Raw genomic sequence first — 23,767 nt, 5'->3', positions numbered from 1 at the left:
CCCACTCACGCCCCCATTGTCGGGTGGTTGCGGCGTTGAATGTGGGGGGAACTCGCCGGGCGCCATTCCTCATTGCCAAATTCCCTGTTGCGTGCAGCTCTGTGTCCCTTCTCTCCTGCAAACGTCAGCTGGTCTCCTTCTCAGCGTCATTGCAGTCCCTACAGAATTAGTTTACCATGTTCAACCTTGGTGCCTTTGCCTCTCTCGTCTATTTGACGCAAGTGGCTTTTCCGGGGGGCATTGCGCAAACCAATGGTTCCGAGCTTTTGGACATTGTTCCAAAGCGCGAGATTTTCTACGTCGGCGGACGCTACACCAACATCACGGCGAGTCTCGAGTCCCGTTAGCTTTACGCTCATCTAAGACTGGCAAACAGGGCCATGGAACCAATTCTTCGTCAGCGGCCATGGTAGGGCAAATTTACGTCGAGAAGCTTTCCCCCAATCCAGCCCCGGACAGCCCACCACTTCCCATCATCTTCATCGCCGGCGCGGCTCAGACTGGCACCAACTTCCTCAATACCCCAGATGGACGGCCAGGATGGGCATCCTATTTTATCTCCAAAGGTCACACAGTCTACCTCTCAGACCAGCCTGCACGTGGTCGCTCCCCGTGGCTCCCGGGACAGGGAAATATCGGCTACATTGGCTCCCCCAACTCGGTCTCTGACATATTCACCGACGCGGCAAACAACGGCAACCAATGGCCGCAGGCGAGGCTTCACACGCAATGGCCCGGCACTGGTCGTATCGGCGACTTAACCTTCGACACTTTCTACAGGAGCCAGGTGCAGTTCCAGACTGACCGCTTCCTGAGCGAAGAACAAAATGCCCAGGCATATTCGGCTCTAGTAGACCGCGTAGGCAACTGCTATGTCTTCAGTCACTCGCAGGCGGGTGCATACGGTATCTTTAGTCAAGAAAAAAAATAAGTGAGCTCGCTGAAGTGGTTAATGATTGAGTAGGTTGGAGGGTCGGAGACATGCGCCCACATCTTGTCAAGGGTATTGTCCAGCTCGAGCCGTCTGGACCACCCTTCATACTCCGCCCGCCGATAGGACATGGTCCAGCTTTCGCTTTCGGTCTAACAGACCTCGCCATCGAATACGAGCCGTCCGCAAGGAACAATGCTGAACACATTGAGACAACGATCGAGCCGGCAATCGACGCCGATCACGACGAGTGCATCATGCAGAAGTCGCCAGCGAAGCAGTTGACTAATCTGGCCAAAATCCCAGAACTGGTCGTCACTGGCGAGGCATCATTCCATGCGCCATACGACTACTGCACCGTGAAATACCTGGAGCAGGCTGGTGTAGACGTAGAATACGCGGATCTGGGCAAGGAGGGCATCCATGGCAACGGACACATGTTCTTCATGGAGAAGAACAACCTTGAGATTGCAGGCCGGGTGTACGAATGGCTGAAAAGGCACTAATAATAAACGCACGACAAAAAGCCAGCGGCGTCACTGTATAGCTCCGTGGCGTCTGCACTTTGAGTCGAGGTCACTGACCGCCAACGCAGACCATCTCCAAGGATGGCGGTCGAGTGTGCCCCAAACACCTCTCGGGAGATGCCAGGTGGATGAGGAGACAACGAGCCGGGCCTTTGTAGATGAGGCCCGTTGGCCACGATGGCGGTGAATGTTCTCGTGAGTGATGCGTGTAAAGCTTTAATCAACCGATTCTCGACACGTTTGCATGTCGTAGGCGGTGGTCCCGGGTGGACATCAAGACTTGGGCAGGCAGAGACGCAACTTTGACCTCGGGTTCGGGCCTCCTCCCGCCAAAAAGCCGGTGGCGTCTGGACATTGGACGGGGGCCGAAAGCGCCAGGATGTTTCACGGCTGGCGGCTGTGGCTCTTGAATGCTGACGGGGCCGCACCTGAAGATGCGCCGGCATTCCGAGCCTCGGCAACGCCAACTTACCCCATCTCAAACCACCGTCGGCCGAGCTGGCCTCGCAAGTCACGTCAGGACTGACGCTTCTCACCCAGCCAGTCAGAGCTGGTGCTTGCGGTCCAGCTCCAACCTCATATACCCTTGATCCCCAGCCTCTTGCTGCACCTCGCCCGGCCTCTCATCGCCCTCATCGCCCTCGCCGCCCTCGCCGCCCTCGCCGCCCGAACCAGCCCGTCTCCAGCATCGCCACCGCCAAAATGCCCGTCGATCCCAAACTTGACATTGAGGAATCCATTCCCTGGAGCGAGCCCGCTTGGCTGCGCGGCGTCCACTCACCCTACTACACGTCGACGCACCGCCAACTCCAGCGTGCCATCAGAAACTATGTCGACACGCACCTCCTCCCCTCGGCCCTCGACTGGGAAGAGAAGGGCGACGTGCCGGCCGAAGAAGCAGAACGCTTCTGCAAGTCGGGCATCCCCTTTGCCGATGTCCCTGCGCCCTATCGGCCCGCAGACATCCCCAACATTGGCGGCGTCCCGCACGCCGAGCTCGACGCATTCCACTTCCTCATCATGAGCGACGAAATGTCCCGTGTAGAAGGCGGCGTGGGCATCGCCCTGGCCGGCGCGTCGTCCATCGGCGCGCCGCCCATCGTCAACTGCGGCACCGAGGAGCAGAAGCGGAAGTGGCTCCCCGGCCTGTTCACCCGCAAGACCAACTTCTCGCTGGGCATCACAGAGCCGTCGGGCGGCTCGGACGTGGCGCGCATCAAGACGACGGCCGAAAAGACGGCCGACGGCCGCTTCTACCTCGTCAACGGCGTCAAGAAGTGGATCACCGGCACGCCCTGGGCCTCGCACATGACCACCGCCGTGAGAACAGGCAGGCCCGGCATGAAGGGCGTCTCGCTGCTCGTCATCCCCATGGACTCGCCCGGCATCACGCACCAGAAGATCCGGAACTCGGGCCAGAACGCGGGCGGCGCCTCCTTTGTCTACCTGGACAACGTCAAGGTGCCCGTCGAGAACCTGGTTGGCGGCGAGAACGAGGGCTTCATGATCATCATGAAGAACTTCAACAGGGAGCGCTTCCTGCTCACGGTGGGGTGCAACCGCAAGGCGCGCTCGTGCCTGGCCATGTCCTTCCAGTACGCCATGAGGCGCGAGACGTTTGGCAGGCCCCTGATCCAGAACCAAGTCATCCGCAGGAAGCTGGCGGAGCTGGCGCACAGGATCGAGGCCCACTGGGCGTGGCTGGAGCAGCTGGCGTACCACATCAAGTGCTCGGATCTCGGCTGGGAGGACCCCCAGATTGCGAGCAGAGTCGCGCTGTTAAAGGTGCAGGGTGGCCAGCTGATCGAGTTGGCCGCGAGGGAGGCGGCCCAGATCTTTGGCGGCGCGGGCTACATGAAGGGCGGGCCCGGCGCCGCCGTCGAGCAGATCAACCGGGACTTGAGGATGTTGGTGAGTACGAGGACCCGCTGTCGAGGATGGACGGGGATGTGGTGCCTCGGGTGATGCTGACTTTATACTGGTCCAGGTTGTCGGTGGAGGAAGCGAGGAGATCATCGCCGACTTGGCCGTCAGGCTGGAGCTGGCCATGATGGGGGCATCGGGAGGGGCAAAATTATGAAAGTTGCCCATTTGCTCTCTGGACGTGTGAGGCTGGATTGGCGATTGCTACGACGTGGGAAACATGACGGCATGAGGTGTATAGCTACGTTGCAGGAAAACCTATGTGCTTGTCGTGGAGACGGGGCCGTTTTCGGCTCACACCGAGTCAGGTAAGCTCTACCTACGCCTGGTTTGGAGAGGATGACGAGGTTGAGGAGCCCATCCGTGTGGAATCACTGTCTCGCGCCATTGAACGTAATTCAAGACTTGTGTATTCTAGCTACGCCGCACCGTGTGGTGGATGGTCCACAGCAAGCCATGGTCTTTGGCGACATGTCTCGAGCTTTTTGCATCACCATCTTGACAAACAAACCCCAATGATGTGAAAGACCTGGCTGATGGAGTGTTTCGGGCGAGAAATCCTCTAAAATACAAAGAGTGGTTCACGAAATCAGGCCAATTCTGCGCTGCGCCTAGGGTAATGGATTGCCTTTTCTGGCCAGTGGGGCGTGCCGACACCCTCGCGCCCAATGCGCCGCTCCAATTGGTGCACTGGCCAGGATCCCTTCCCGTCGCCCCGCGCAACCATGAAGGCTCCAGCCGAAGCAGTTGGGCAAAAAGGCACAAGCTGTTGGCATCAATCTATTGGTAAGCTTGCATGTTTCTCTTTTCCTCCTGCATGGATGATGGCCTTGTGAATCCTCATTGTGCCCATTCGTGGATTCCAACCACACAATCATCCAGCCTTGAATTTCTCTTCATTTCTTGTTTCCGGGGCCCGTACGAAACAGGTGGTGTCTCTGACCTATATCTTGCTCTTGCCGCATACCAGACGAATCCGCCACCCCGGGCTCGGGCGTTGCCGCATTCCATCGACACCTTTTTTTTGTTTCTCGGCCCGTCGACTTTGTTGCTCGCCAAGCGCATGGCAGAAACCGGCCTGTTCGGAGAACTTGAAAAAAAAGGGCGATTTTGTCGAGTACCTGTTAGATAATTGCGGCTTGCGTTGCCGCCGCCGCCGCCGCCGCCGTTATGGCGCCTCAACGAGACCAGTTCTCTGCGCCTGGCTCGGCGAGCTATGGATCGGGCACCATGACTGTTGGAGATGGAACCTGGGAGTTTTCGAAGAATACTTTTCTGCTTCCCAATCTCCAGGGTGTCAATTTCGATACGATGCGGTACAACGGTAGGGTCCCCCGGCTGGCATCATCTTGCTCTCTCGTTGCAGTCGAGCTAACTTGTCCTCGCAGGCATGGGTAACCGGTTCGCTACGCTTCCTCAGTATCACCGAATCGTGCTGGCCCACGGCGTTATGGGAGCTCTTATTTTTCTCCTCTTGGTTCCCGTCTCGGTCATGTTAGCTAGGTTCTACTCGCGAGAGCCGGGCTATGCGGTCGTATATCATGCACAGCTCCACGTCTTCTCTGGACTCATGCTTCTCGCTGTCTTTATCTTGGGCTTCTTCGCTGTCGGCCCAGAGCGGAATTTGACAAACCCCCACCATGGAATTGGCGTCGCCATTTTCGTCTTGTTCCTTCTGCAGCTTGTGGGAGGCCGACTGGTGCGCCACATCACCAAATTCAGATCACTTCGAATTACCATGCATCAGTGGTCTGGCAGAGCAATTGCCCTTCTGGGCATTGTCCAAGTTCCCTTGGGCCTTACGCTTTATGGCTCACCAAAGTACCTATTCGTCCTCTACGCCCTCTGGATGAGCTTCCTGTTCCTGGTGTACTTCATTTTGAGTTACCGAGCACAGGGTCGCCGTGAAATATACCGTGGCGGAGCTCGGTCTGAGGCGGGTCACACCCGGGTGACTGAGTCTGAATACTTCTCGCAAGCTCCAAGACATGAACGGAGCAAATTTATGAATTGGCTCGGTCCACTTGCCGCTGGTGCGGGTGTTTGGGCCTTGTTGCGTGGGCGAAATAAGAACAAGGAGCGGGACCCTAGTCCCAGCAGATCACGTTCCTTTATCAGCAGCCGTGGCCCTGAAGTCCTTCCTTCGAGAAGAGGCTCGGAAAGTTATATCAGCGAGAAGTATGCCGAACCGCCAAGGAGGAGTAGCAGCGGATTCATGAAGATACTGGCGGCCACAGCCGGCGCTGTTGGCGCTGGCAAGCTGGTTTCTAGCATGATGAATCGGCGAAATGATAGAAGAGACGACGAGTACTCCGCTGTTTCAACCGAAACACCTCGCCAGCATAGGTCCCGTCGACGAGAAGGGACAACGCTGAGCGAGTTTAGTAGTGATTATACGGACTATCCTCGCCGACCAGATGAGACGCAGACGTCGCTATTGCCCCCCTCAGCGAATCCTCCTGGCGGAGGTGGCCCAGAGCGGCCGGTGACGCCTCAACCACTTCATTCACGAGGTCGTGCCGACTACGAAGATTCCGACTACTCGTCATACGTGAGCCCATCACGACGGGTACGGGATGACAGGCCTGGAGGTGGCTTGGCCAAAGGTCTCCTTGGAGGCTTGGGAATGGGTTGGTTTGCCAAGAGGCTTGCCGAGAGGCGAGCCAGGAAGGATGAAGACCGATTCCGAGACGAGGATGACATGAGATCCGGGGTTTCTGGCTCTCGGTTTACTGGCGATGGATACCCGTCTCCTTCTCGACGGAACTCCCGGCGGCCTCCTCCAGTCAGGCGAGGTACTGGACATCCGGGCACTTCCGCCTTATCAGAAATGACAGATCTGACGGAGTCGTCTATCGATACACGACCAGTAGGAAGCTCATACACTGCTGGCCCTACTTCAACTCATACTGGAACGGCTCCTCCAATCGCGCCAATTTCGGTTCCCGGACGTGGTGGCCATTCCAGACCACGGTCAAGGTCGCGGGCCAGAAGCGGATCTGTTTCCATGCCGCCAATGCCACCAGACCCTCAGGGCGTTTTACATTCAGAAGCCGAGTCACAGATGTCGTCTCTAGATGGCGGCCCGCAGAGACGGCCATCTGAACGGCGAAGGCGGGCGGGAGAGCGGGCTGCCGCCGCCGCAGCAGCCAGAGCAGGTGGGCTTGCTGCTTCGGAGAGAGATCGATACGGATCACCCTCTAGCCAGCCTGTTAGCGTGAGAGTCAAGATGCACGATGATAGAGATCGAAATGTTACTTTGCGACGGTTGACCGAAGAAGAACAAAGAGCCACCGGAAGGCCTCGAAGACGGGCAGATTCGGATAGCAGTGCCTCCGGCTTGGAATCACCCAGCTACGGTCGTGGATATAGACGGGATGCTGGTCAAAGAAGTGCAGAGCGATCAGCCGAACGAAGAACAGAGGCGCGGGAGGGCCAACTTGGCCCGTTACCTCCTCCCAACCCTTCCTTTGCCAAAGGGCCAGGGAGGAACAAGGACTCAGCATACTATTCTGGACAACCGCAGCCGGGGCCATCAGGATCCTCACCAATGGCCCACGAAATAATGTCTAGCCCGGGTAGCCCGGGCACGCACACCACATGGAGCCAAATGACGCCTTCACCAAGCGGCCCGGGCAGAGGCAGCGACTCGGTGGCTGCAGAAGACAGAAGACGCCGACGTAGACTAGAACGACGAGGAGCTGGCAGTGTGCGACCATCTGAGCTGGATATGTTTGACTAAATATGGAGTGGACTCATTTCCTGTGATGAGAAACCACAAGCTCTGTCTCGGGGACAATGGTGCATCGGTTGGTTCGACAGGGTTTCACACTTTTGGACGCAGCGTTGTTAGGTTTGTTGTCACGGGGCGCAATATGTAGTTGTATTTGGTTGTTATTTGGGCTTGTCTTTTAGGCTGTAACGCCAACTGCCTATATTCTTGCATTTAGCAAGCTCTGCAGAGTATATATTTGTTAGGCTTGGACGAGTTGGCCGCGGCGACGGTGTTGTACGGAGCCTCTGCGTGAGGTAAATATCAACGGGTATGATGGGACCCGATGCGGAAGGGCAAGAGATTTGGCATCGTACAAATGAAGGAGACGTGATGGAATCAAACCGTGGCGATGAATACAAGTCATCCTTCTCGAGACCAGATCGACGCGACATTTGACCATGAAGGTGCAACAAACCAGACGCTGTCTGTGGTGAGTTTACCTCTCCCCACTCCCCACTCCCCCACCAGACGAATCCAAAGATCTGGTCCTCGACTCCTCGCCAACTTCTCTTTTCCCTTCCGTACTTCCCCTAGAGCCCCGGGGCCGCCAATGGCTACGGGAATGGCGCGAGGAAGCCAATAGTCCAAGATGCCGCAACGGAGCTCCAAGGCCAGGTCAACGGCCACGCCGCAGTCGCCTGCACCGTCACCATCAGCGCCGCAACCGCCCCAGCCCCAGACCGAGTACGAAGCGATCGCGGAACAATGGGCCAGAGCGAAACGGATACAAGAAGCCAACGATGCCGAGGCCGAGGCCCTTGGCCAGCCGAGCCGGCGAGAAGCTGCGCGAGCCCTTCAACGACGGCGGGAGCTGCTCAATGAGCTGCGGCAAAAGTCGTACGAGAAACGGTGGTGGTGGACCGTTGCCTTTTGGATGTGGCTGCTGATGGTCCATGCCGTTGGCATTTGGCTGTTCACGAGTGGCTTTTTGTTGACTCGGCTGGTGCTGGAGGACAAGTCCAGTTGCACAATACCGCCCATCGAGAGCAAACTCGCTCCCTTGGATATCGGCCAGGGTTGTTGGCATCCAAAGACGTTTGATCGCGCCGTAGTGGTCGTCATTGACGCTTTGCGCTACGACTTTACAGTTCCAGAGGATCCCGCCAAGCAGCAGGAATTTCACAATGCGTTCCCGTTCCTGTACGAGACGGCCGTCAAGTCACCTCGCAATGCCTTCCTGCGACCATTCATTGCCGATCCCCCGACGACGACGCTGCAGCGACTGAAGGGGCTGACGACCGGCACCCTACCTACATTCATCGACGCAGGTAGCAATTTTGCGGGATCAGCCATTGACGAGGACAATATTCTTATGCAGCTCAAAAATGCTGGAAAGAAGATTGCGCATTTGGGAGACGACACTTGGTGGGATCTGTTTCCAGGGTACTTTGAACCGAACATCAGCAAAGCCTACCCCAGCTTCAACGTCCCGGATCTTCACACCGTTGACAATGGAGTCATTGGCAACATTTTCCCCTTGATGGAGCCTGACAAAAAGGGTCACTGGGACTTCCTCATCGGGCACTGCCTGGGTGTTGACCACGCCGGTCATCGCTTCGGTCCAAACCACAAGCAAATGAACGACAAGTTGAGGCAGATGGATAGTTTTATCCGTGACCTTGCTGCTCTCATCGACCACGACACCTTGTTGGTGGTCATGGGCGACCATGGGATGGATGCGAAAGGTGACCACGGCGGCGAGAGCGACGATGAAGTCGAGGCCGCGTTGTGGATGTACTCAAAAGCACCCATCTTTGGGCGAACCCTACCGGAACATGCAACACCTCCTGCCACGGCCAAGATTAGACCGGTCAACCAAATTGATTTGGTGCCGACGCTCTCCCTTCTGCTGGGGATCCCCATTCCTTACAATAATCTGGGCCGCCCTATTGAAGAAGCCTTTGCTGGACCCAAGGGCAATGACTGGGTCAATCTCGCAGCCGTGTCTCGCATGGCATCTGCTGGGATCGAGAGATACCAAAAATCGTATTTCTCGGCTCGTGGAATTTCGCTCAACACGGAGGCCGACTCCCCTGCTGCCCTCTGGACAGCAGCCACTTCGATGCCTGCCGACTCACACCGAGATACTTACAACGCCTTCACCAGGTTCCAGGGCGAGACGCTCAGCGTATGCAAGGACCTGTGGGCTCGATTTGACGTTCCTCGCATGATATCCGGCGTCACCGTCGCGGCAATCGGCGTTGTGCTTCTTGTTCTCTATGCCTCGAGAACGGAGGAAGACGAATTCGTCGTCATGAACGACGTCGAACTAGACTTGGCCGAGGGGAAACTGGAAGCAATGGACGTCAAAGGAGAAGCCGAACCTCATGTTGACCAATTCTATCATAAGAATATGCTTTGCGGCTTGTGGGATACCCGGTTTCTGTTTATTGTCGGCACCCTGATCGCCGCTAGTGTCTACAGACAACAGGCTGTAGACCGCTCAGCCACTCTCGTTATGATTCTCATGACGGCCGCAGTTGGCTCCTCGCTCCACGAGAGCGGAAAGACCATCATGAACCTGCTTCCCAAGACGTTGTGGGGCTGGCTCTCTGTGGTATTTACTCTCAGCCACTCCGTTGGTTTCGCATCCAACTCGTATACCATCTGGGAGGATCAGATCCTTCTCTTCTTTGTCGCCACTTTTGGTCTCACATCGGCGGTTTGCGCGTTCCGCGTCGAGTCCAAAGTAGACCGCACCATGGCTATCTACCACTCGGCTGTATTTATCCTCCTCGGTCGGCTTGCGTCCTATTCAAAACTCTGCCGCGAGGAGCAAATGCCCTTCTGTGTGTCGACATACTATGCCTCAGGCACCTCGACAGTATCACCCTGGCAGCTCATCATTCCTTTTGCTGTTTTCGTTGCACTCCCTTCAATCATCAAGTCTTTTCTCACGCCCACTAGGTCATACGAAGGCCTGGCACCCGCGTGGATCGGATACGTGTTCCGTGTCGGGCTATTCATGTCTGCCATTTACTGGACCATTGACGCCGTGAATAATGGCCACTGGCTCGCCGGCAAGCTATCCGAGGGAACACTCGAGAACGTCGGCGTTTATCTGGCCCAGACGATTCTCGCACTTGCCTTGGTCGCAGGCACAACAGCATTCATCTGGGCGCCGCCCAACGTCTCTATTGTCTCGAAGGCGTCAAGAACAGGCCAAGCACGTGTCGCCATCCTCGGATACGGCAACGCGCTGGCCTCTCGCTATCTTCTCCTGCCCATCAACATCCTTGCCGCTTGTCTTCTCCTAACCAAGCCCATGGGGTCAGGCGCCCTCGCCCTCATGATGTGGCAGGTCCTCTCGCTCGCTGAAATCATCGATCTCAACAATCTTAAAAACGAGACCATTGGTCCCGTCATGCTCGCCATACTCGGGAACTTTTACTACTTCAAAACCGGCCACCAAGCCGTTCTATCCAGCATCCAGTGGGACAGCGCTTTCATCCCGCTCCTCACCATCCGGTATCCCTGGACTCCCATCGTCGTCACGCTCAATACATTTGGCGGCCAGATCCTCGCTGCCGTGTGCGTACCCCTCCTTGCCATGTGGAAGGTCGGTCCCAAGCAGAAGGGCGTCTTGGAAACCGTAACCCGCAGCCTCGGTGTATTCATCGCGTATTATGCCGTCGAGGCATTGACCACCATGAGCTGGGCAGGTTGGTTGCGCAGACATCTGATGCTGTATCGGGTCTTCTGCCCGCGGTACATGATGGCGGCGGTCCTGTTGGTGGTTCTCGATCTGGTCGTCTTGTTGGTGACGCTACCCGGGCTGAGGAGCAACACGCTTTCCGTCAGTGAGGTATTCGGCTGGACAGACTAGACTTTCCCCCCACCTTGATCTTATTATCTCTCGGATGATGGCGTTGCACTATACACGGACAGGGAGGCCAGCCACACCATGACTTGAATAGACAGACCTACGTGTCTACAGACGTACGTGCCTACAGACCTACGCGCTCGCCGAATGGCACAATCACGTAATACATACCCAGAGTATACGCGCCTAAGTGTCCATGACTGCCTTCCCACGAACGGCCAACCCCCCCTCAGGCCCCTCAATCCAAACATCCCAACTCCGGCCGTCGTCGGGCCTCCCCACGCAGACGCTCAACTCCTCATTGACATAAAGAGGCGCGAGGTTCCTGTACGATATCCTCTCCACGCCGCCCCCCAGCACGTTCAGCATGAGCGCCAGCGCCAGCGGCCCGTGCACAAGCAGATCCCTATGGCCGTCCGTAGACCGCGCGTACAGAGGGTCGACATGGATCGCGTGCGCGTTGAACGTCAGCGCCGAAAAGTGAAACAGGTGCGTCGGCGTCGGGACAAGCCTCACCCGCCGGCTCGCCTTGCGGGCAACTAGACGCGTCGCCGGGGTCGTCAGCAAAAATCGTCCCGCCGGCCAGCGGCGCTCCCGGAAGACAAAGACAAAGACTCACATGTCGCGACTCGTCGGGGGGGAGGCGCCGCGCGCGCCTCCTGGGCCCGCATGAAGACCAGCGTCCGCCGCTCTTCGATGTCCCACTCTCGTCCTTGTCCTTGTCCTCGTCCGGCACCGTACTGCCTCCACACGTCTACGAATACCTTGTCGCGCTGGCTGCTCTCGCCTCCTCCTCCGCCTCCGGCGCCCCCCTTGGCGGACACGTCTCCGATGTGCTCTCTGCACTGCCACGGCCGGCCGTCCATGACGAGTCGTTCCCGCCATCCTTTGTGGAAGAGGACCTCGCCGCCGGCCCACATTCGGCGCGGGAACCCTGGCCCGGGGGAGTGGTCGGGGTCTGCGCCGTCGGGGGCCAGCTTCGACGGCGCCGTTTGGATCGGAAAGTAGACCAGGTGGTGGCCCTGGGGGAGGACCTCGGGGGGCGACTGGATCGTGGGCGAGGAGGAGACGGGCGCGTGCAGCAGGTCGCAGAGGGTTGTGGTGAGGAGATGCGAGGGCATGGGGCAGAGGTAGTCGGGGATGAGCTTGGGCGGGCGGCTCTGCAGGTCGTCGATGAGGGGGGGCGATGGTGGTGGCGAGGAGGCGCGGTTTTGGGAGGTGACACGACGGCTTGCGAGTGGCGGCAAGGCCGGGCGTTTCGGTAGCCGTTTCATTTGGGTGCGTTTATGAGGGAGGGAGGGTTGGCCGCGGACCTGTCTGTGTGAGGGAGTGAGGTTGAAGTTTGACACGGAGACGGGATTGGCACTAGGACAAAGGGTTCGCGGACCCCACAGAGCGCGTAGATGCTTGTCTTGGGCTGGAGGGCATGCTTGTGCTGGGAAGAAAGATGCTCGACGCCAGCTATTGGATGGGCTGGTGAGACGTCAGATCCCGTGGGCGAGGAGATTTCAATTGCAATGTGCTTGCGCGGGACGCCGAGACTGCTACAGAGATCGGCGTAATGTGAGGGGGAAAAGCATCAACCACAGGCGGGCAATTGCGGCATCATGGACCAATAGCACCATCATACTATATATATTTAACGCCACCCTCTTGTCCTGACTGGCGTAGCACGTCAGTGACTAGAATTAAATATTATGCCGAACGAGTTCCATGTCCACGGCGTACTCATTTCTCCCGTTCAGCCTCTACGATTTGAAATCGCCCCAGTCACCGAAACAATGCGTGTCCAGTTGACTTTGCAGAGCCCCGAGCATCGTCAATGATTCCTTCATAAATAACAGCAGGCTCGTTTCATCAGCCTCTCGGCAAGCAACACGGCATGAGCGTCGAAGCTGAACCTCCAGTGGAGCCTTAGGAATGAAAGTCTGTCGATGAGGCGACGTTATTCTTGGTAGCCCAGGCCTTGAGGTCACCCTTGAAGCTTTTGAGGCCGCCGGACAAGGCAAACTGAGACTTGATTCCTTCAACTCGGTGGGTGGAATTGATGTTCTTGACCAGAGTGATCTGAAAGCAGGTCGCAGTGCCTTGTCGCGAAGCAATCGTAGAGTAAGCAAGGAAGTACTCCCAAATCTACCCACGCATTCTCAGGTCAGTTTCCGGCTCACATTTGGCTGCCACCATCTTGACTTACACGGAACCAGCGCTTGCCGTACTTGGCCTCAACCTTTTCGCGGTTGGCCATCCAGTTGCGGTACCATCTCCAAAGCGTCGCAGAGTAGTGAACACCGATGGTGTCTATCCCCTTGACCTCGAATCCAGAGCCCTCGAGCTTTTCGACAACCCAACCCAGCGGAGTCGACGCATCAGCACCAGGAAAGACGTATTTGTTCATGAACAGACCCCAGATGAGATCCTCATACTGCCAGGGCTTTCGTAGGCCAGCAATCTGCAGGAAGAATACACCGTCATCGTCGAGCATATCGTAAACCTGGCTTAAAAAGCTGGAGAAGTGGCGGACACCAACATGTTCAGCCATCTCAAGACAAGTGATCTTGTTGTAACCCCCTTCGGGGACGGGGATGTCACGGTAATCCATGCACAGAATCTTGCTCTGTTCCTCAGGGACGCCAACCTTGCGCATGGCGCTATTGCCCCAGGAAGTCTGGTTGCGGCCAAGAGTTATGCCGGTAACTTGGGCACCATAGTTTTCACTGGCAAAACGCGCGAGGGTGCCCCAGCCGCACCCGATGTCCAACATTCTCTCACCAGACTGAAGGCCGATTTTCTCGCACACAACGGCGAGCTTGTTGTCCTGAAGCTCTTCCAGGGTCTCTTCCCTCTCAATGTCAGAAATGATGCCAGAGGTGTAGATCATGCGAGGGCCGAGGAACCAGCCGTAGAAATCGTCACCACGGTCGTAGTGGTCACGGACTTGCTCTTCGTCTACACTCAATTTAGCATAACGGGCCGCAACTTGACGAATCAGGGCGGTTTGATCGCACCTTGAGAGCGGGTGTGCATGATGAGCTCGGGAAGCATGCCAAGCAGAAAGAATTTGATCAGACTAATGGTGAATCGGAAGCTGGACCAGTCATGGCGGTACTCCATAATCTCCAGACAGTCGCCCTTGAAATCGACATCTCCGTCAAAGTACATTTCATGAAAAGTCTCCATGGGGATCTTGTTTGATCCACGGTACTTGGCACGATCAGCCTCTTTCTTGAAGTCGAGATAAAATTCGACCGGCCGACCGGGGAGCTTAGCCTTCTCATTGCGGCGAGGACTAATGGTAGAAATGACGAGCCACCAAGCGGCCAGAAGAGGCAAGTCGACGAGCAGAGCGAAGAATATGAAAGTCTTGAGCCCGCCGCCAACCTTCCATTTCAAATAGTACGGTGCTCCGAGTAGGATAGTTATGAGAATGGTGTTGCTGAACGAGTCGGAGCCGGGGCCATCGGCGGGAAGGGGTGCATTCTTGATGCAAGGGTAGAATGGTGTTGCTGAACGAGTCGGAGCCGGGGCCATCGGCGGGGAGGGGTGCATTCTTGATGCAAGGGTACTACAATGAAAAAAGTCAATCTAGGCTGTGCTGAATCGGAGAAAAGTCAAATGATGGAATATGATTTCAGTAGGTCGCACTCGGGATAAACTACATCATGGCCAATGGCCAGACACACGAGAAACAGCCCGTTGAGATGCTACCAAGTTGCTAATTGGACGCTTCAACTTACCTTGGTCGTGCGGACGCCGCAATCCTCTTCCTTCTCGAATGAAGAAGGAGCGGCCTTGGGAGTCTCGATGAACTCAAACTCGCTCTCACTGCCGTTGAGACTCGTTGCTTTCGACATTTTGGCTCAATCTTTGTCCCCGAACGCCGATTGGAGGTCCCCCAGAATCGCAGTCGCACGACGGTGTGTTTGGACAAGCTTCGAGCAGAGGGAGGAAGCAAGGAGACGAATGTTGTGGCGCAGGGACTTTGCTCAGAGCTCGAGCAAATCCTGGTGCAGCAGACCGTGAGCTTGTCAGGACAGGTCAGGTCTTGGGAGCTGACTGGCCCTTTCGGTGTCAAGTATGCACCCGTGTGGGGCGTTGGGCTCCGGCATCGAGTTCCTGAATCCTGCGTCCTGACTCCTGACGGCGACCGTGTGCAGACCTGGCTAGATGTTGCTGAAGCTTTGACGGGAGGATGACCATGGTAAACACCCGGATATCATTTCGCTGCTCTATTGATAATCTCTAAATGTGACCAGAAGCCCGTGTCCAAGAATCATACGGACCAAGTTTCTAGCTACATGCGCGGAAGAAATTTTGGTGTGGCCCAACGTGCCTCGCGCAAGGAGGCAGGCGCAACCACTGGCGGCTTCCACACCAGGACCCCCCCTTCAAGTTGAACCGGACGCTACGGCTACGCCCTCAAATCGTCAAGCCAGTCGCTCGACGACTCTTTTGGAGGATGCAAACGCTTGACTAACTGTGTGGTTATTAGAGAGGTGCTTGGCACCTACCACGTACGTATGCACTCGGCTCAGCAGACAGTATTCGGCCATGGCCAACATGACGCACAATTATTCAGAGATATGCTTCTTGACGAAATACCCGCCGTTTCCCGCCATATTTCGCCTTGCGGTACCAGGTGAGTAATGGATAATATTCTTTTGTATGACACATTGTCTTCTGACTAAAGCATGAATACAAGTCATCGCTTTTAGCTGGCCTGAAAGTCAACGTTGGCCCAATGATTCCTCGAGTACGACTTCGTGCGGAATACAAGAGCCAGCAGACCCCACCTGTTCTGAAAAGGTCATAATTTATGTAACGACGGGATACAATGAGGACAGACTCACTTTGTTGCCAAATCTTACAGGCCGGTAGAATGGATCAATCATGGACGCTGCAGAAAATACTGTCATGTTCCCGCAATCAGAGGGTTCTGCCAGCCAAACCAACGTGCGTGACTGACTGTCCAAGAATCGGTCTCAAGTGCCCCAAGCCGAAAAGAAAAGGTTGACTGCATCACAGTCAAGTTATGAACGCACCGACGTAGGTTTGTGGAGTCGTCGCCAACTGATCTTGAACTGGCCTCGACCCAGCTATATCCACTGATGTTTTCTTGAAGACCCCACGAAACTCGTATTTACGGCCCGAAAAGACACTATCCGGCCCATTCATACGGTCGCACATTAGCTCGCTCTTTAGATTCAACAAGGATTCTTAGAAAAGTAATACAGCCGAAGGAGTTTTCATACTACTAATAGCGTTGATTGGTCTACCACCATCTGCGGCGGCGCACCGAGTCCACAGTCAACGAATATCTAAATGTCACGACGCCTAGGACATCGTCCAAGTCACAAAAAAAGCGTCTCAATGAATGTCGGGACAGCTTCATTCGTCAACTACTTGTTGTAGTACTCGTACTGACAAATGTAACCTTGATCCTCAGATGACAATTATACATCCTTACTTCAAAGCATGATTAACGAAAGCTCGCCACGAGCTATCGTCAATACTGAACTCATTTTTTCTCTTCATCTTTCGCTTCTCCAATGCATCAAAGATTAGAAATGCGGCTGTGTGCCCAGGAATCAATAACATCGGTGCCAGACTCCAGTAATGGGCCCTGACAAAGTGACTATTTGGTCAGACAGTCCCCTGCCTTTGCACAACATTTCTCTTTCATGGAGGTAAAGTAGGTGGCTTTATTTGTTACACAGTATTGGACAAACTTCTTCACATGGGAGTACACAACGGACACCACAAAATGTTCCGCAACTCAAATCGCTCGACAGCTCTTCTCCCTTCTCCCATCTGAGTCGGTAAACTCAGTATGCGCATATGGTTATGGGGTGGTAAGTTATTTATCAAGTTCTTCACGAGACATTGACCATTGATTCGGTGGCTTTGGGAGATGAAGTATCCCAAATTGCCGATTTGTTGCTAGATATGCCGTAAAACTTCCTTAAAGATATTAGAGGAGTCAAGTTGGACTTGCCGCATAAGGCGTCGATTCGGATGTCTTGCTCGGATATGGCGAGGCAGCTGCGGCATGAGAATTTGGGACATTCGAGGAATACAGTTTGGGAAGTGGATAGCCGCCTCGACACGGAGATTTGGTCACCATTTGCGATACGAGGCACAGTCGTCCAGGACCCTCAAGCTTTGGTACATCGGCTCCGTTGCGCATCAGCGTTGGCTGGTCTTTATCACTCTCCCCTCTGACCGTTCCGTTGGACGGGGGAAGAGTCCTGGCAGGTTGACATGACACCACTTTGGTGGCGGAAAGCTGATCTCAAGTTAGGTTGACCGGCCGAATGGACCAATGGCTCCCGTTATGGCCGCATAAACAAGGTACACGAAAGCCCATGACAGCCACCAGATTGTCAGTCTGCCTGCATATGATTACGTATTGACAAGGTTGAAGATGTACCGCCACCACCAGTATTCGGTCATTCAGCAAAAGTCAACTCATTACCGGCTACTTTCCAGATTCTCCGTCTGATATCAAACCCCACAACAGCTCCGAGTGCCTATAAAGTTTGGACGCATCAGCCCATGACGCTCATGGTCTCTTTGGGGCGGCCACAGCAGAAATATCCCTCTTTCGCGCGAGACGAAGAAAATTTTCATTTGCTATAACTACATAGCAGCAAGCTCTTGGGAAATGATCTACCTGCCATAATATCCGTCTTCATTTCAACGCCATTTCTGCCCAGGCCTCGAAGCTTGTGACGGAGAGCGTCCTGCTTTCTTGCAGTCGTCCATCACCGGCACCATGGATAAATACGCATTTCCCTGCGAACCCCTGGCCAGTCCAGCGTCGCTGGTATCAGGACCAACGTACCGCTTCACGCTCCTCAGCCAGACAGTTTTGAGATATGAATGGGCCGAAGACGGTGTATTTGAAGACCGTGCCTCGACCTTTGCCATCAATCGCAACTTTGCCCCGCCAGACTTCACTGTCAACGACACCAACGACCACATCGAGGTTTTTACTCGCAACTTCCATATAACCTATGACAAGAGGCGCTTCAGCCGAAGTGGTTTCATCATTGGGTTTCCCAGCAAAGTAACGCTCTGGGGAGCTGATTGGCGCTATGGCGAGACGGCAAAGGACAATCTGGGTGGTACCGCCAGAACACTGGATGAAGTTGATGGCCGTTGTGATATGAGTGAGGGCATTTTGTCGCGATCCGGATTTACAACGCTTGACGATAGTGAAACTATGCTCTTTGACGGGCAGGGCTTCGTCGCACCCAGGAGAAGCGGTGATCGCATCGACGGATACATGTTTGTCTACGGACACGATTACAAAGGCGCCATCAAGGCGTTCTACGACATTTCCGGCCGACAACCTGCTCTGCCCCGGTGGGCGCTGGGTAACTGGTGGAGCCGATATCATGCGTACTCAGCAGATGAGTACATCGAACTAATGGATACCTTTGCAGAGCGCGACGTCCCTCTGTCCGTCGCAGTCGTGGACATGGACTGGCATCAGGTCCAGGGCGATCATATCCCACACGCTGGCTGGACAGGGTACAGCTGGAACAAGGAACTGTTCCCCAATCCTCCCGAGTTTGGCAAGGCCCTTCATGATCGCGGATTGAAAATCACGCTAAATGATCATCCTCACGGCGGTGTTCACAGCCACGAGGACCTATACGAGACCATGGCCGGGGCCATTGGACACGACACGTCCAAGAAGGCCCCAATCTTGTTCAATCCTACTGATCCAAGGTTCATGGACGCCTTCTTGAGTGTGCTCCATCGCAGCATCGAGAAGGAAGCCTGCGATTTTTGGTGGATCGACTGGCAACAGGGCCCTATTTCGCGAATCCCGGGACTCGATCCGCTCTGGCTATTGAATCACTTCCATTTCCAGGACCATGTCAATCAAAACGGCCAAGGAAAGGGCATCATATTCTCTCGATATGCGGGGCCAGGTAGCCATCGATACCCGGTCGGCTTTTCGGGAGATTCCATTCGAACATGGAAATCTCTCCAGTTCCAGCCAGAATTCACAGCTACCGCTTCTAATATCGGCTATGGGTGGTGGAGTCATGATATCGGCGGCCACATGGGCGGTATTCGAGACGACGAGTTGGCCACTCGATGGGTTCAATATGGGGTATTCTCTCCAATCTTCCGACTACACTCTTCCAACAGCCGGTGGACATCCAAGGAGCCGTGGAATTTCCGAGCAGAACACTGCAAGGCAATGGAACACTACATGCAGTTGCGGCACAGAATGGTTCCCTACCTACATACAGCCAACCTCCTCGGCGGAGCTGAACCACTTGTCCGACCGTTGTACTGGGAGTATCCAGCTCACGAGGAGGCGTATGAAAAGCCGAACGAGTATTTCTTCGGGCCACACTTGATCGTCGCTCCCATTGTTGAGCCGAGAAATCCCAACACCAACCTGGCCAGCGCAAAAGTCTGGGTTCCACCAGGCCGACACGTAGACATCTTCACGGGGGCAATATACGATGGGGACCGGGAAATTCAAATGTACCGCTCAATCGAGACCATTCCAGTTCTCGCGCCCGAGGGATCCATCATCCCTCTTGACGCAGACTTGCTCCCTCAGAACGGTTGTATGAACCCTACTTGTCTGGAAGTGGTGATTGTCGTTGGGAAAGACGGCGAGTTCACCATGCTGGAAGACCCACAAGACGATTTTGGTGCCAAAGCGAAACCGGTGAATGGCGATCCTACAGAGCACCGCAAGGTCAGGCTCCATTACAAACAGTCTACGGGACGTCTGAGAATATCGGAGTCCACAAAGACGTGGAAATTTAGATTCCTGTCCGTCATGACCATCCCCACCACGCTTGAGGTGCGTGTGGCTGGCGTCGTAACTGCTTGCAGTGTTCGCATTGAGGACATGCCAGGTACCCCCGGTCTCGTCGTGCAAGTTCCCGTCCAGGACTCGGGTAACAAGGCAGACGTGGAAGTCAGCCTCGGTCCTGATCCGCAGCTCAGCGTGTTGGATAAGTCGGCCCGTTTGATGGGGTGGCTTCTTGACCTCCAGATGGAGTTCGAGGTCAAGGACAAAATATCGGCTGCCGTGGAGGGGACGAAGCCGCTGGCGAGCAAGATTGGAGGACTGATGAGTTTGGGGCTGGAGGCGGACTACACAGGCCCTGTGGTCGAGTTGTTGACCGCGGATAGTCGCTAGATTGACGCTCAGCAGGCAAATTGCGCAACTGAATATTACCTGATTTTTCTATTTGTGTCATGATGTCTGGTCTGCTGGGCTTGATGACGATGGCCGGCTTCTGAAGAGTATATCGAGTTGGGATTCTATCCTGAACTTTGGTTTAACTATCGGCCGATTTTAAGAACTGATTTTTGCAGCTCTGTTCATTTGTTAGAACATGATAGTACTGCGCCTGGGGAAAAAAGTATCGGACTCAGCTAAACACATGCATCATGTCTGTCATGAAGGCCATCAGCTTTGAACGTTGAGCCACGGAGCGAAAAGACCCAATAAGAGCGAACCTCTGTCAATATCCCGACTCTCAGCTTACAGCTTTGCATCTGTAGCTCTGACAGTATCGAATACTGAAGGAAGTTTGAGGGGGCATGGACTCGGGAGGCGCCCGCGTCCGTGTATCCTAAAATTAAGCCACGCTGGCGGAGTGTCGTTGTCGTTGCGTGGCATGAGGCGAGCTGTTAGGTGCGTCTGCTTTCGGCCAGAGCATGTCCCAAGTTGTGCTGTATATTTATCCAGGCTTCCTCTGTTGCTTCTTGACGGAGTCTCGTGCTTCCTCCCTCCTTGTCCGCGGTGGCGTGCCTGCTGTCTGCCTCGCGCTTTCCCCCTTCGCTCTTTCCGTGAACAGAATTTTTCTTGATTTTCTTGAAGTGCAGGCAACAGACGTATGCGTGTCAGACGGCGAATAGATTCTTCATCATTTGGGAGCTCTGCGCGCGACATGTCAAGGAAGGCGTCCTTGAGGATATTGACCATGAACATTTCCTCATCGACAATCCATCTCCAAACACCTGGATGAACAATGTCGTCCGGACGATGGCCGCTCTCGTATGGCGCAGATCATTGCCAGAATTCTTTGACGGCTTTGACCGACTCATCTGCCATCGAAGCTGCCATGATGGCAGCTATGATCGGTAGTGTCGAGGCTGTCGACCGAAGAGTAACCCTGCTCCTTGGAAGAAGTATGGGTTGGCAAATCGATACGAGTTCCGAGCCAAACTTCTGGAAATAGACTAGCTCATTCAGGAATCGTGTGTTTGTGGTCAATATCCCGTTACTCGCTCTGCTGTGCGTATCTATACATGCTCCTGGGAGAAAAGGCGACCTCGGAAGCGAGTATTGATCCATCGTCCGACAGTCTGACGATCCTGGCACATGGGCTCGCATCTATTATCGCGCCAGCGTGAGGACTTCCGAGAAGCAAGTTCTTGGCGTAAGAACGGGCGACCGCTTCAAGCATGGCATTCCCGCCAACATGGAGTAGGCTCTCGACGCCACGGCCAGCACGTCAATGCTGGCAGGCTTGCACGTTGATGCGGTCCAGCTAAACGAAGACCCGTGCGACCCGAGCAGGATGGTGCCGCCTTTCTCTATGTCGAGGTATCCCGTGCGTTATGTAGCGTCGACGCAGTCTGCCTGTCCAACGGCCTCCCACTCCCGGGACAAATAGTAACATTCAACGCCGACTGTTGCCAGCAGTGTACTGGTCCGTTGACAGAAACAAAAAGTTTGAGGTGTCCTTTCGGCCATCATACCTTTTGATATCGCCATCTTCATCTCGACATGATACTGCACAGCCAACGAAGGGCTGGTCGACCCGTCAGTCTTCCTTGTACGCGGCGAGTGCTCTCGCCGTCACCACCGAGGCGATGAGCGTGTCAATCTCGGCCTCATTTTTGAGCTTCGCACTGGGGCAATCTTGCCAGAGACCATCGTTTACAACTTGTCGCGGTACCGTGGACTACCTGACGCTGTCTTGTCGCAGGCGCCTGTTCGAGTGAGTCCGGCGCTTATGCATGTTGGCTGCAACTCCGTCATCAATCATAATCCGGGCCGCGAATGTCAGACTAGCGTGATACGGCACATGTTTCATTAGACGCCCAGGAGAGCGGAAGAGGTGTCTTCCTTGGGATGATAAAGGCGAGCACGCCAGTTGACTAAAGCCCCGATGAAATGGACCTTGCTAAAATTCCCAACGGGAAGTGAAATGGTCTCTAACAAGAAGCGGCTTTACGTTGCTCTCTACCCAAGCGGGGTTGTTGATAACAACGAGCGCAAGTAAGAACATTCCTCATGACGCCCTTGGACGATCTTTGGCTGACCGGACCTTACAGATACCATTGGGGGTTTCTCATAGGGCCCAAGAACGAGGCCACGGGACAAACTCCCGGTTTGCGATGCCATGTCAAGAACCATCCCGTTGCCGGTTGGGTATACGAGGAAGTCGAACTTCCAAATTTGAAAAGCACCAACAATCTCCTCGCGCGGCTTGTCGTTGCAAAAGTTGAAGACGAAAAACATCTCTTGAAGACCTTGAGGGAAACAGCCGTCATCCAAGATGACTTCAACTTTCGCTGCCGAACTTGGATGGCAGACGCGTTGTACAGGATATCGAAAGCCGAACCAAGGGTCGTCGGAACGTCAGAGTTGGACTGGAGCAGGATAGAGCAAAATGCCAGGCGCTATGTGGAAAACAAAGTGGCAGCAGGGAGATATCTAGAGGCAGAGCGCATGTTAGAGCCAAAGCCAACGTGGGACATGATGGAGCAGAGAGAGATCATACCCTAGGCCGCGGCAGCCACTCTTGAATAGCAGCAGTCTTGTTAGTCTGTGCAAGGCGCTCACTATCAAAAGTCTCCCCACCATCTCTGTCTAATCTTCTCCATTTGGAGCTCGTCTTGACACGGCTCCAGGAATTTTGGCACCACCTTTTGCCAGGCTCCCCTCGTCTTATTTCCGAGCCAAGCGGAGGTATATTCCCAGTAGTAAGGGTACCATCCTGAAAACTCCCAGTCGATAATGGCCACAATCTTGGCATCCCGAACAATAATATTAAATGGATTAAGATCGCCATGGGTGAAGACTGGCGATGGCCATTCCCGATCATCTTGCATGGCCACCATGCGCTTAATGTCGACCCAATCCTCACCATTGTCACGTTCACGATTTGGGAACTGCCCTGGTTCAAGTCCTTGGCGCAACCAGCGATGGAATGCCAGTGTCGACGGGAAAGGCCCGAACCTTGCCCTCGACCACGGAATACGGGAATCACGCAGCGAACCGCCTACGCAGCTTTCTATCGCCGTCCCCGGGGCCGGTAGAGCCCGCAGCTCTCGGAGCATATCCCGCAACTGCGAAAAGATGTGCTCGAGCTCTGAATCAGACAGGGCAGGCCAGGCATCGGCAAGGGTCTTTCCGGGAATTCTCTCCATGACAACATACGTCGAGTGGTTGCAGGTGAATGAGCAGTGCACGCGAGGGACCGGGATCTTCGTCCGGGCGGCGATGAAGGCCATGGTCGCCGCTTCAGTGAGGCCGACGACGCGCTTGCCCTTCTTGACCATGATGCTGCGGGAGACGGGAACGCAGGGACCGTCCCACTTGTAGAAGCGCGCAGTGGTTTTCAGCGCGAGCATCGTGAGGTATCGCCGTAAAGCGGTGTTTCTGATTGCCAGGCCATCAGGTTCCTGAGGTTTGGTTGACATTTTCACCGGTCCAGCTGAGCTGTCAGCTGAGCTGTTGCGAAAAGGAGGAGGGTTTTGTCTGGATGGGAACTGGGAGCGTTTTGGCATGT

The 23,767-nt window shown here is 55.1% G+C and overlaps 9 protein-coding genes across 9 annotated transcripts; 6 read left to right on the top strand and 3 right to left on the bottom strand.

The window, feature by feature from the left end:
- Nucleotides 1–176: 176 nt before the first annotated feature.
- On the top strand, nt 177–1,437 carry MAM_01429 (uncharacterized protein; the record flags this gene model as incomplete). The annotated part of the gene is made up of 3 exons (XM_040820228.1): nt 177–342; nt 402–905; nt 965–1,437. 3 exons carry the CDS (start codon nt 177–179, stop codon nt 1,435–1,437), a joined length of 1,143 nt encoding a protein of 380 aa, XP_040681716.1.
- Nucleotides 1,438–2,160: 723 nt separating this feature from the next.
- On the top strand, nt 2,161–3,538 carry MAM_01428 (acyl-CoA dehydrogenase; the record flags this gene model as incomplete). The annotated part of the gene is made up of 2 exons (XM_040820227.1): nt 2,161–3,369; nt 3,446–3,538. 2 exons carry the CDS (start codon nt 2,161–2,163, stop codon nt 3,536–3,538), a joined length of 1,302 nt encoding a protein of 433 aa, XP_040681715.1.
- A 1,013-nt stretch (nt 3,539–4,551) lies between these two features.
- MAM_01427 (Cytochrome b561/ferric reductase transmembrane) lies at nt 4,552–7,123 on the top strand (the record flags this gene model as incomplete). Its single annotated transcript, XM_040820226.1, has 2 exons — nt 4,552–4,705; nt 4,770–7,123. The coding sequence occupies 2 exons, from the start codon at nt 4,552–4,554 to the stop codon at nt 7,121–7,123; spliced, it is 2,508 nt and encodes an 835-aa protein (XP_040681714.1).
- Nucleotides 7,124–7,745: 622 nt separating this feature from the next.
- MAM_01426 (phosphoethanolamine transferase class O) lies at nt 7,746–10,982 on the top strand (the record flags this gene model as incomplete). Its single annotated transcript, XM_040820225.1, has 1 exon — nt 7,746–10,982. One exon carries the CDS (start codon nt 7,746–7,748, stop codon nt 10,980–10,982), a length of 3,237 nt encoding a protein of 1,078 aa, XP_040681713.1.
- A 183-nt stretch (nt 10,983–11,165) lies between these two features.
- On the bottom strand, nt 11,166–12,253 carry MAM_01425 (uncharacterized protein; the record flags this gene model as incomplete). Its single annotated transcript, XM_040820224.1, has 2 exons — nt 11,166–11,518; nt 11,599–12,253. The coding sequence occupies 2 exons, from the start codon at nt 12,251–12,253 to the stop codon at nt 11,166–11,168; spliced, it is 1,008 nt and encodes a 335-aa protein (XP_040681712.1).
- Nucleotides 12,254–12,893: 640 nt separating this feature from the next.
- MAM_01424 (cyclopropane-fatty-acyl-phospholipid synthase) lies at nt 12,894–14,830 on the bottom strand (the record flags this gene model as incomplete). The annotated part of the gene is made up of 4 exons (XM_040820223.1): nt 12,894–13,112; nt 13,174–13,925; nt 13,985–14,456; nt 14,714–14,830. 4 exons carry the CDS (start codon nt 14,828–14,830, stop codon nt 12,894–12,896), a joined length of 1,560 nt encoding a protein of 519 aa, XP_040681711.1.
- Nucleotides 14,831–17,751: 2,921 nt separating this feature from the next.
- On the top strand, nt 17,752–20,157 carry MAM_01423 (Glycoside hydrolase, family 31; the record flags this gene model as incomplete). Its single annotated transcript, XM_040820222.1, has 1 exon — nt 17,752–20,157. The coding sequence occupies one exon, from the start codon at nt 17,752–17,754 to the stop codon at nt 20,155–20,157; it is 2,406 nt and encodes an 801-aa protein (XP_040681710.1).
- A 2,023-nt stretch (nt 20,158–22,180) lies between these two features.
- Nucleotides 22,181–22,761, top strand: MAM_01422 (uncharacterized protein; the record flags this gene model as incomplete). The annotated part of the gene is made up of 2 exons (XM_040820221.1): nt 22,181–22,251; nt 22,308–22,761. 2 exons carry the CDS (start codon nt 22,181–22,183, stop codon nt 22,759–22,761), a joined length of 525 nt encoding a protein of 174 aa, XP_040681709.1.
- Nucleotides 22,762–22,820: 59 nt separating this feature from the next.
- On the bottom strand, nt 22,821–23,678 carry MAM_01421 (Protein kinase-like domain protein; the record flags this gene model as incomplete). The annotated part of the gene is made up of 1 exon (XM_040820220.1): nt 22,821–23,678. The coding sequence occupies one exon, from the start codon at nt 23,676–23,678 to the stop codon at nt 22,821–22,823; it is 858 nt and encodes a 285-aa protein (XP_040681708.1).
- Nucleotides 23,679–23,767: the final 89 nt, after the last annotated feature.

Source organism: Metarhizium album (genome assembly GCF_000804445.1).
Source record: "Metarhizium album ARSEF 1941 chromosome Unknown scaffold_2, whole genome shotgun sequence".
Lineage (NCBI taxonomy): Eukaryota > Fungi > Ascomycota > Sordariomycetes > Hypocreales > Clavicipitaceae > Metarhizium > Metarhizium album.
This window is presented reverse-complemented; position numbering and strand designations above follow the sequence as displayed.